The following is a 12,332-nucleotide window of genomic DNA, read 5'->3' as shown; positions in this document are numbered from 1 at the left end:
CTGAGTCATTCTTATGACTTGTGAATTTAAGTGCTAGGGACTGGAAATATATGTTCTCCCACAGGAGTCCCCCTGCAAGTCATTTGTCAGCAATTCTTACTTTGTCCAAAAAATAAAATAAAATCAAAACGGCCTTCTTTAGGCTTCTCTAAAAAGCTCTCAGACCCATTACAAGTAATGCATTAGTTTCATGGTGGAAAGCTGGAAGCTTCGGGTGCTTTTAGTTGAAGACGCACCTCTCCTGGAGTGATCAGTCACAGATGAGTCAATGCTTGGAGCAATTGAGCCATTGGGAATAGCAGGAGGATCCTCTAATCTTAACTCTTAAGTTTACCAGTAATGCTGTGCTCAGCAGCAGCTTTGGTTGTAATGTGCAAGCTAGTTTTATAGTGTAAAGGAGATACAGGAAATCTAATTATCTACTAAAGCCCTACGTTCAGCTCCAGTGAAAAAAGTCTGCATCTAGTTAGCACTGTTTCCCTTGCATCCCCAGTCTGTTCACTTTCTTACTTTGTGTGGGAGCACCAAAAACCCCAGGGAGGAAATGCATAAGCAATTTGCAGGGGACAGCCTGATCCTCAGTCAAATGAGGTACATGGTTATGCATGCAAAATATGTACTCTGCTGCAGACTGAATTTATCGTGCAGTTGCTGCACAGGCTGCACCTGCTCTCTGCCCTCTCCTCAGGCTCTTCCTTCCCCTCCATCCTCAAAAAACGTTAGGAAATACCTTGCTTCTCCCCCAAAAGCAGTACATGTAAAAGGCACTTGGGCACTGCTGACAACCACCTCTTCTTTGGCCTTTTAGATTGCAGGCTGTTTACCTCTGACCTTGCCTGTCTATATAGCACTTAACTAAGTCTGACACCTTTGAATTAATTAGCATTTTGTAATAGTGAGCTTGCCCAGTGTGCAGCTGTACCGTATAGGTGACTTAGGAGCTGAGTACAGCTCGTGCACTGTGCAGAGCTAGACGTGCTGTGTGACTGCAGTGCAGAGAAAGGGAGAGAAGGCTGTCTTCAAATATTACTATTATTTTTAATTTATGTTCAATGCGGAGGTGAGCTGCACCGAGAATGCAGCCTGCTCTTTCTAATGCCCCGTGGAGATCAGAGGAACCTGGGTTTCTCCTGCCCCGGTTTGGCAGCCTGTTCTCCAGGTTTGCTTTGTCACCGAGTCTCTGTTGACGTGATGGCATCAATAATTCAGGGAAGCAGTTTCATCGCATTACTGCACCAATGAAAAATGTGAGCAAGACCTGAAGCTGTCTCCTGGCAGTTCATCCGCATTCTGCTTCCTCCGGCTTTGCTAAAAATGCTGTGTGTTTCTTGATGTGGTTTTCTTCTTCTGCGTGCTCCAGTTTTGAGGGAGCCGACCATATGCAGCATCTACCAGCCATGTCATATCCTTTACAGTGTCCAGCCCTGCTTCCCATTTTTTCTGTTTTTCTGCTACAGGATCTGTGTCCCTTCGCCCTCTCCTCAGGGTCGCTTTTCTGTCCCTGGGCTTGCTCCAGGGCAGCAGAAATATCATCATTCTGACCAACAGAGCTTGTTTTCACACAGCTACAGGGCTATGCTTACCTTTGGAAGCAAACCACTTGCCAAAGGCTTCTGACAGCCTTCAGAGCACAGCACATGTGGGGAAAAATGAGGTGCATTTTCCCACTTTGCCAAAGGCAATGCAGGAGGGGAGTCTGCACGCTGCTGAAGGTAGTCACCCAGCCACCCTGGAAGCAGCCTGTGGCTACACCCGTTTATTTTCTCCTACCTTGGGGGGAAAACAGGCTTCTATACATGCACAGGCAGTCCTGCAAAGCTCCTGACCCACGCAGTGAGATCCCCAGTCTGATATGAGTCCAGCTCTTTATGCTGTGTGCCGTTACCCTTGCCCTGAACACACTTTGCTTCTCTCCCCAGGGTCCAGCAGCTGGTCCCCTCAAGGATCCTATAAAGCCAATTTTAGAACTTATTCAAACTTCTGATGTTGAGGGGATGAAAATAGCCCTTCTGCCCATTCTCAAAGAATTTCCTGATTTAAGGTAGGGTCTTCTTGATTTAACTTCTGTTGTTTTTCAAATGATTACTTGCCACCAGGAGACCTACAGCAACATCAGTCCTGTGGTACTTTTTGCAGTGTGCTGGGTCAGGTACAATGTTTCCCTTTGAATACACTCTGTGCTGCCTATTTGCAGATGTTGATTAATATGGTTTATAACTTCACCAGATGGTAACCAGTGGAGTTGAGGTGTCCATCCGTAAAGGTAAAGGATGGATGAAATGGCTGTCAACAAAGCAGGAATGCTGTGGAAAAATACCACCTGAGTGGACAATTTACAGGCATGTGTGCCAAATGTAGGTTTCAAGAACATCCTTAACTCAGGCATTTCATAACTTGCAAGCACTTGGCTTTTGGATTTAACACTTCATCAATCCTTTTGTGGGTATAACTATTTCCACAAAATTCTAGTGTTTTCAGCAAGAATATACACTTCCATTTCTCACAAGAAGCTGTTAACAGAAATGAAACCCAACTTCTATTAGGAAGGTGAGATCTTAGCTAACTGCATGTGTTCCAAAGTCTGTGGTTTGTTACATCTATCTTTTGTTCTGATGTCTTGTGCTAGTGACTGTATTTTTCCAAGTTAACACGATTACAGTGTAGAGTGCTCTGTCACAGGATGCTGTGAAGGCCAAAAGTGTGAATAGCTTGAAAAGGGGAGCAGACAATGTGTGGTAGATAATTATTTCAGTGCCTATTCAACATGACAGTCATGCTATAACCCCCAGCGAAGGAAGTCCTAAACTGCAGACTGCCAGAAGCAAAAAGCCAAGACAGACATATACTTTGCCTGGTTTCTATATTATTTCCCTAAGCACTTACTACTATTGAAGATTCTATTGAGCTAAAAAGCTGCTTATCTGATACAGCGTAACAATTCTTATTCTTTTACTATATATATACACACACATACATAAATAGTAATATACATATAATACCCACTATATATTTATATAGAAATGTACAGTATAGGAAGCGGGCACAGGAAGTACTCAGAAGAATATTATTTTGATCCAGGTCTCAGAGGAGGTCACCCTGGTGTGAGTAGATGCACTGTTCCTGATTTCAGCAGATTCCCCTATGTTTAAAACTGTTTGGCTTGGATACATTTGCCCTTTTTGTTAATCAGACTAATACGGTGTGGGCCTGCTCAGTGAAGCAATGCTATGTAGAAGAAAAATCCTGTAGCTTTCCAGATGAACAGTAAATGGCTCCACTGAGGGGAGAAAAGATACCAAAAAAGCTTCCAAATGGTCAGATAAGGAGTTACCCAAAACTTACTGTGGCAGATACAGATTTTTTTCCTAGGAAAAACCTGAGGTGAAGTTTTCCACAATTTCACAGGGATGCTGTGTGCGCTGGGCTCAGGATCCATGAGCTCAGTCATATCGCACACAGCCCTTGTCATACAGCCACCTCCTTGTTAGGTGGCCAGAGAGTGTCAAAAAACAGCTCAGCAGCTTCCAATCTTCGGTCTGGTCCAGCAAAACTGAGTGCTAGGAAGCCAGCTTTTTTTTATTGGCTCTTTCACTGACCTGCCCTCTTATTCTTTTGGAAAGGAAGGAACATCTGAGTGCAGTGCTGGACATCAGAGGCTCACTGAGCCGAGAAGACAGAGCTGCTCTCTTGAAGGCATTTCATGATAATTCCAGGGAATCAGAAACAGAAGCAAACTTGCTTTTTGCAGATATAGAAGTAAAACCTAGAAAATATGGACTCTGTGGCTGCCTCTGCTGTTAGCAAAGGTAGGTGTGTGTCTGTTGAGCATGCTTGTGTGTAACACGTGTACAGGCACAGGCATTCCTGCTTACAGGGAGGTGGAACGACTATGGCTGTAGTCACCTTCCTGAGGTCCTCGTTGCTGCATATGCAGATTCTACTTCACTCTCTCTGCCTGCAAATTTCCACGTCATGAAGCATCATGTTGTAGGCAGTGCAGGGTGCCGAATGCTCAGGTGCATGATTCAGGTTACAACAGCGATAAAGGAGGAGATGGAGCTCTTCCTCCCCGCCCTTCTCTCCCATCCGTGTGTCCCTGCAGCAAGGGCTCTCCGCAGCATCCCCTCCCTCCCAGCTCTTACCATGTGTGCTCGGGCAGGGTCTCCCAGGCAAGGGCTGCTGCCTCCTGGCAGGGCATGCTGCGGGATTTTCTCCTCAGTGGTCCTCCTGCTTCCCTGGTGCCGAGGGGAGGGATGTGTGAGCCCCGCCGCTGCCCCCTCCATGAGAGCTGTATTGATTAACCCGGGCTTGGTCCCGTTCGGGTGACTGTGCCCTGCTGGGAGCACCAGAGGTGAGCGTGCCCCCTCCGTGCTGGCAGCAGCAGCCGGTGGCAGAAGGGAGGAGGGATAGAAGTCAGGGGGATGACTGTCACTGTCAGGTCTTAAATCCCCTGCTGTGAATTGACAGGGCTCATCCGGAGCACTTGCAATCCCCTTTCAGTTTCCCAAGGGATTCCTTTGCAGTCACCAATCAGGCATTTATTTTTTTTTTTGTGGGGGTGGGTAAGCTGCAGCAGATCTTGAAACTAAGTAGGTCCTCATGGTTTAAAAGTACTCAGTGGAGAACATGCAGCTGTTTGCTTCACCTTAAATAATCTGCAACTTCTTTTTCGTCCATATTTGTCCAGCTCCAGCTGGGAACCAGAGAATTTTGTTTTATCTTTGCCAAGCCAGAGCCCTCGGCTATCAGAAACAGTCCCCCTCAGTTAATATTTACAGATTGTCACCAGTCACCTGCTGTTGGATAAGCTGATAGACGGAGTATCTCAGGTTGGGAAGCACAGTCCCTCTCTGCCGCCTCCTTTGCTCTCCGGTGTCACCGTGTATTTATAGCTCCTGCGTTAGCAGATCCGGGATGAGTTATGCAGGGTTCTGACCTGGGGCCTCAAGGCATAAGCAGACAGTGGGCTACCCTGGTAGCAGGGAGGGAAAGCAATTAGAGAAACAATTAATAAGCACACAAGTTTTCCCTTCCTAATGAAAACTAATTCTGATATAATGAACTGGCTATCAGCCACACACTTTTATACCCTCTTTTAAAGGAATTACCCATGGGATCACCTTTGCTTTAGGAGAGATATTCAGGAACATGTTTTTTAAAACACCATAAGTCACTTAATCTCCTGTTTGCTGAAATCCCCTGGGTAAATAGGCTCCCAAACCCCAGAAGACCTGGCTGAGTCTGCAGGGCGGTGGAAGCACATGTGTAGCACAGGTTGGTAGCCTCACCCAAGCTCAGGGCTAGCAGTAATGGTGAAATAAATTATGGGATGTGCTGAAAGGAAGGTCACCTTCCTCCTTCCATCCCAGCCCTGGATTTTGCTGCCATGCTTTGGGGTGTGACCTGCAGGTACGCTGGGAATCGGCTGCTTTCTCCCAGCGAGAAACACAACATTGCACATACTTGTCCCTTCTGTGTGTGGAAGTGTGAGGACTTTGGAAAAGAGTTATCTTTGGTTGTTTGGCTTTAGCATGAAATGACCTCTGGGAAAAGGATTGAGCAGGTTTGGCTGGAGTAGGCAGGAAGCAGCAGGGATGCTGCCCACAGCTGTGAGCCCATGGATTGCTTTAGCCAGAGTAGCCCAGGAACCAGAGATTTTCAGCAGGTAAATGTTGATACAGCTTTGTGCAAGAGCCTGGGTGTAGGAACGGTGTTTTTGCTCTTTGGCTGTTGCACATGTTCTGATGAGTGCTGTTTAATTACCCAGCTTTTTTCTTGCTTTCCCCTCAGGCCTGCTGTGAGAAACGTGAGGCCTTGCTCCCACATGGCAGCATCTGCAATCACAGATCCCTGAAAGCTTCAGGGACCCTTGCAGCTGGATCAGCGGAGAAGCCTGGCACTTATGGAAGACACAATTCCTGTACTTTTGCAGGAAAACCATATGGCCCAAATCCTAATCTTCTATGCATAGTCCAAGCAGAAGATGAATGTGAGGGATATGGCAGAAAGACATTCCTTCAAAATTTCCTAGATATTGCCACTCAGCTGAGTCCCAGTGATTATTCCCAGGACGTGACATGGTGGTATGGGGAGGAGGAGGAGGAAGGTTCCTCCTCACCAAATTCCTCTCTGTTTCCATCCCTTGTTTCATGCAATCTTACACAAAGCGTGACTGCTGTACCACACAGTGTCCTAGCAGATGACATGACATCACAACCTCCCCCAGGGACCCAGGACCCTCCGTTAGGGAATCCTGCCTAGCCTGCGGTGCTGGTGGTGCGTGCAGCTTTGGGCACCTGGATCCACCCCCCTGAAGCCTGACCAGCTCCAGGAGGGGTGCAGGCAGAGCTGCTTTTTTTCCTCGCTCCCCACACACGAAGGCTGTGACCTGCTTTGGGGGCAGCCTGCTGTGGTGCTGGCTGTGGGGTGGGGGGCTCTTCCCATATGAGTTTTACAGCTGGCTCTGGAGCAGAATCTTGCATTCATTTTTGTACCTCAGTTACTGGAAATTTCCTCTTGGAGACGGAGGGGAAAGCCTCATGGGAAGCAGGCAGTGAAAGGAGCTGTTTGTCCCAGCTTCTGGGCAAGTTCTGTGCTGTTTTCAGATGTAAATAGGTAGTTCCGCAGGGAAAACACTGACTTTTCTTCCCAGTTATCTATGGACTGGTCACGACCTCCAGCTGGATTTAGTTCAAGGCCCTCCTTTGCTATTGTGTTAAGATAGGCCATTACAGCTCCTCTCTGGCTGTGTAAACAAGCGAAAAAGCTCTGCCACCTCAGACATACCAGTGCTTTTCGGAGCAGCCATTCCCCCTCAGATCTGCTTCCCTAACAAAAAAGGGGCAAATCTGTGCAGCGCAGGCTCGGGTGGGTGCTGCTGTACTCTGCAGTGCTGTGCCATCCCCCCAGGGACATGGGGGTCCTGGCCCAGGGGACTTGTCTACCCAGAGCCCTTCATGCAGGCAGGGTCCTGTGAGGTTGACAGGAGTTGGGGCAGGTTTATAATTGTCATGAGCTTTGTTCCGGACATAGCGCTGAGAGCATGGCGAGTGGCAGAGAAGAGGAAAGCAGCAGGCTGCTCCGTGGCCAGGGAGAGTCCTCTGTGAGCTTTTGGGGCACCAGCAGAGCTCAGCATCATTACACTCCCTCCCTCATATCATTAAAGGGCAGTGAGAGCAGCCCGTGGCCCGCCTGCCCTTCCTGACTGCGTGTCTGCTTCAAAAGCCCAGCTCCTGCATCTCTTGCATTTTATAGCTGTTCATTGCAGCTTTGGTGAGACCTTTCCCAGGATGTGGGGACGTTGTGGGAGCTGGGGGAGCTGTAGCTTGGCCAGGTAGGTGTGGGTCAGGCTGTGGGGCTGGATGGACACCTGCCCTCTGAAGGGTTTCAGCCCTGCTGGGCACACTGGGCCCATCACCCTCCCCTCCTGCCTAATTGCACATTATTTTCAAGGGCGGGAAGGGATGACGGACCCGACTGTGACAGCAGGGTCAGGTCAGCCTCTGCCGATGGGTATTTCAAGCAATGAGCCTTCCAGAGAAAATAAATAAACCCCCCTCTGACATTTCGATCACGGTCAGGCTAAAAATAATCCCACAGCATGCGGATGGCTCCTGCCATGTACATGTCGATGCCTATGTACGTCTGCCGTTTGACATTCGCAGTAAGCTGAGGGTATGTCCTGCTTGCAGGCAGTGGCTGGGAGCCATGGGGGAGGCTGGGCTTGCTGCTACTGACCCTTTGGATGAGATGGCTGAGGACAAGCCACGCGCCATCACGGCTGTGCCTGTCTCTGCAGCGTGGGCAGGGGCTGGGCAGCATCTTCTGCTCTCTGCTTGTGCAGAGGAGCACCGCTTCCAATGAGGTTTCGTAGCGGTGAGTTTCTGCACCCTACGTGTAGCATCCAGTCTTGGAGAGGGCAAATAAAGACTTGAATCTGTCCATGAGGTTTAGTTGCTGGCAGCACACCTGAGGTTTTCCAGAGCGGAGGGCTCAGGGATGTTGGCTGAGGTGGGCATGGGGGGGTCATGGGGAGAGGCCACCTGGTGTGGAGACAGATGGTGTGAGCGGGTTGTCCTCAGCCACCTACGAGTCTCCTGGGGAGAGCAGATGTTGTGTGGGGAGGCTCCTGGTGCCTCCCCAGGAAGGGAGGCAGCAGAGAGGGGATGCTGGGTCACTCCAGGGACTATCTGGGGTGATCAAGGAAGGGAGGGAGGCTGTGGGGAAGGGGGATCAGGCATTTCCCTTATCTGGGGGAATTGTAACCCACTCTGCTGTGTGCCCTGACCTTCCTGAATGACCCAGCCTCCTCGTCTCGAGCCTTCACGCTAGGCTGGGGTTAAAGCGCTTGTGTGGGATTTGTGTTGCTCTCTGTGGAGGGCTGGGAAGCAGGGTCACGCTCAGAATCCTTCTGCAGGATTATCTTGTGGCCTCAGGATGTGGGCAGGGGCAGTACTGCCATTTCCATCAGCCTGCGAGGGCCACCACAGAACCGTGCTGAGCATCTCCCACTTGCCTTCATGTCCAGTGGTACCATTGCCACGTGCAGGCCAGGACTGCTTGGAGCTCAGCACCTAGAGGGTCCCGGCACAAAGACCCTTTCCCACTCCCTCTGCTCACTGGGATCCCCTTGGTGCCAGGGTCATGCCACTGCCATGCTCACCCACAACCCAGACGTGCCAGCCCCGGGGACATGGGCAGCGAGAAGTGACATGCTGCTCCTGGTGGTTTGATGCCCTGGCTTTTTTGGAAGCTGCTCTCTGTCCATGATCTCTCTGGCTCTGCACCAGGCCGACGGTTTGTGTGGTGAGCGATGATTTGTCACCCATGTCCCCCACACTGCTCGGGGCTGGGGTTTGGCTGGTCTTTTTGAGGTGGTGTGTGTGGCACAGCCTCGCCAGCCATCCCTGTCATTTGAGCTCTCATCTCCCAGGGTCACCTTCAGTCACCTTCAGTGCTCAGTGCTGAAGACAGTGGAAAACAGATGCTCCTTAATTATGCTGCAGGGTCTGAGGAAAGACCTGACATTTGCTGAGGTGCCAGCTGTGCTTCCCCGGTTGATTTGGTGGCTTTGCCAAGGATGTGTGACAGTGAACGGAGGGCTCAGTGATGGAAAAACAGGTATTGCTGAGGGTTTTGGACATGCTGAGCTGTGTTGGATAGCAAATGTGCACGAGGAGAATCAATCCCTAAAACTGTGAGACCTTAGAGAAGGCAAGCCACTAGTGGATTGCAAAATTATACAGTAAATTGTGTTTTATTCCCTTTCTTCTCCTCTCACAAGAGGAGCCTGTCAATGCTGGGAAACTAGTACACTGGTCCCTGTATTAACTGGAATAACTTGCACCCGCTTTTGAGGCTCTCCAGGCTCAGGCTCTACCAGCTCCCAGCTGGGAGCGATGCTCGACCCACGGGTGGGATGGGTGCACGTGCAGGGTCGGTGGCACCACAAAAGCCACGGCAGGTAATTTCCCTGCAGGGAAACACTGCAGCACATGGCTGAAGGCTTCATTTTAAGGCTGAAATGTCAGCCTTTACCCCAGCACCCCCCCGCTTCGTGCGGGATGGAGGCACCACCAGCATGTGCTGAAGCCTCTTGCTCTGGCCGGAGGGCTGGGCTCGGTCCCCCCAGTGTCCCCCTGCCGGCACCCCGGGCTGGGAAGGGTACACACCTGGTGCCATCTAGTGGCACTGGGACACAGAAAAGGCCCTGGCTCTTTTATCTTTCTTGTTTGTATTATTATTATGGGGTATTACAGGGGTATACGCCTGCGTGGCATATCACTTGTGTGGGCTGTAAGTGGCCCCTTACTGGGGTGCTGGGGATTCTGGTGTAAAGTAGGATGCACAGAGCGTGTAGATATTTCTGCCAGCCAAGTAACAGGCAGTTTTGTGGGAAGATGGCGAAATAAAGTGATGAGCAGAATTGTCAGGTTGTGTCCTGCACTTTATAAAAACAGCCGGAGCACGCGAGTGCACGCAGAGGCTGAGAGCCAGGACCCGAGGAACTGTTTTCTTCCCTCTCCACAGCAGCTGGAGTTCCTGCTGCAGTGAAGGGCTTTAGGGTAAGGTTGGCTTAATCTGACCTAAGGCCATATTGGCACCAGAAGACAGGTTTCTGCCCTCACCTCTGGATGCCTGTCCACCACCTGCATCGTGTTGGAGGTCAGCTCCACTTCTGCGATAGCAAATGAACAGCTGAAATAAATAGTTCTGCATGGGTTTGCCTCCCTCCTTCTCTCCCCACAGCGGCACCTTTATCTGCACAGATTTAGACACACATACAAACACACCTATAAAAGCACAGAGGGGCAGTTACCTCTCTCTGAGCTCTAGCTGACAGCTCCGCACCTGCTAACTTTCCTATCACCATCCCCAGGGTTGTGGTTTTCAGACTCCTCCCAGCCACCCTCCCAAGCCGCCCTCTTGCCCGCACCAGACTGGGATGTTCCCTTACTGGGAGTTTGCTTGCTGCTACCTGCAGCTTGGCAGAGCGCGTGGGGCAGTGGGGCTGCTGTGCCTGCCCACCCTGGCTCACCCAGCCTCTGCAGGGGCCACTGTGCACTGCTCAGAGGGGCTGCTCTCAAAGGGGTGCCAGTCTGCCAGCAGCTGAAATAAATGGGCTGGGTTTAAAACAGCTGCTGGGAAACCCCCCGTGTTTCAGGGCTGGGACAAAGTATTTGCAAGGACTTTTACAAGAGCAGACTGTCTGGAGTGGTTTGTTATATCATATATCCTTTCAGGGTTTTGGAAAAAAATGCAAAGCAAATTTGGTTCACAGATGAGTATCAGGATTTTTCCTTCACTGGATTATACCCTCCGGACTTCTCTACACTGGTCTTCTGTGCTTAATACAAGTACTATGCTGAATGATCTCATTTTTTTCCCCTCCAGACTGCCCAGTGCTGAGAAAGACCTGAATCTCCATTCCCAGACACCAGCTGTGGCTCCTGCTGGTGCTGCCACATGGTCCATGGCCCATTTCACTCATGACATGGTGCATAGGGACATGGTTTGGTGGTGGACTTAGCATCGTTAGGTTTACAGTTGGACTCAATGATCTTAAGGGTCTTTTCCAACCAAATTATTCTAAGATTCTATCATTCTGTGTCTGCTGGCGTCTCATCCAGCATGAACTAAACCTGGGAGGGAGAGCTGGGTCAGGCAAGGGGAAGGATGAGCCCATGCCGAGGTGCTGCAGCCCAGAAAGGAGCTGGGGTAGCTGCTAAACACCAGCTCTTTGTTAAAAGCTCTGCAGAAGGGGGAGAGCACTTTTGTGTGCAGGCTGAGGGCTGTGCTCTGCCTGGTGTGAAGCACCCCTGTAAAGACCAGCATGGAAGAAGCCTTGGCACTGCACAAGACTGCATTTGGCAATCCTGCCACATGTCAGTGGCCTCACACCCTTGCTGCATGGGTGACAACATACCAGGAGTGTCCTGGTGTGGGTGGCAGCACCTGTCTGTGCATGCAGCTCTGGGCTGGGGCCACTCAAGGGCAACCTCATCCCCTCAGGCTGGAGCTGCTCCTCACACCTGCGGGTCTCCCTGCTTCAGCTCCAGGCAAGGCTGTTCGGCCAGGGCAGCCAGGGGCTGGTGTGGGGCTGCTCTGCCAGCTGCCCAGAGAAGTTGTGGAGTCTCCTTCTCTGGAGACATTCAAAACCTGCCTGGATGCGGTTCTGTTCAGCCTGCTTTAGGAGAACCTATTTTAGTAGGGTATTGGACTAGGTGATCTCTGGAGGTCCCTTCCAACCCTGACTGTTCTGTGATTCTGTCAGTGGAGCTGGGGAGTTCGGGGGCTGCTGGCTGCCCCCGGGGCTGCTGTGGAGAGGCAGTGGTGATGGTGCCTGGGCACGAGGCTGAAGGACAGGCTGCAATGGGCAGGACACAGCCACAACTGCACCTTGGTCCCGTGCACGGCAGCAGAAGGGAAAGCACCGACCCCTCCTCTCTGTGCTGCGACCTGCCTGTCTTGAGAGATGACTCGGGCAGTTGCTGCTGGAGTGGCTGGACATCCCTGACAGTGTGTGCCCCCAGCGTGGGCACTGGTGATGCAGAGCCTCTGTGGGGGCTGACTCAGCCAATAACCCACATGGTGATGGCCTCAGGGGCCTTGCTGTAATCATGTTTCATGACCTTTCATGATGAAGAATCTTTTGCAGGTTGCCCAGGTGCCTGGGATGCGGCCCTGGGCTGGCTGCCAGGACACATTGGTGATGGGCTTTGCCAGCTCTCCTGTAAAGCAGCAGCACGGAGCAAATTGCAAAGAGCGAGGCATCTGCCTGCCAGGGTGCAGCCCTGGGCTGGGGCTGCTGCAGCACCCCCTCCCATGTAACT

General features: G+C 51.0%; 1 protein-coding gene across 1 annotated transcript in view; it reads left to right on the top strand.

Moving 5' to 3' along the window:
* LOC130152343 (exocyst complex component 3-like protein) overlaps nt 1–10,290 on the top strand; it is a 55,652-nt gene extending 45,362 nt beyond the window's left edge. Inside the window, exons 11-13 of the mRNA XM_056345757.1 lie at nt 1,920–2,041; nt 3,621–3,806; nt 5,791–10,290. Coding sequence (XP_056201732.1) covers nt 1,920–2,041; nt 3,621–3,801 — 303 coding nt within the window. The 3' untranslated portion in view covers nt 3,802–3,806; nt 5,791–10,290. The remainder of the gene's footprint in view (nt 1–1,919; nt 2,042–3,620; nt 3,807–5,790) is intronic.
* Nucleotides 10,291–12,332: the final 2,042 nt, after the last annotated feature.

The sequence above is a fragment of the Falco biarmicus genome, chromosome 7, assembly GCF_023638135.1.
Source record: "Falco biarmicus isolate bFalBia1 chromosome 7, bFalBia1.pri, whole genome shotgun sequence".
In the NCBI taxonomy this organism is placed as follows: domain Eukaryota; kingdom Metazoa; phylum Chordata; class Aves; order Falconiformes; family Falconidae; genus Falco; species Falco biarmicus.
This window is presented reverse-complemented; position numbering and strand designations above follow the sequence as displayed.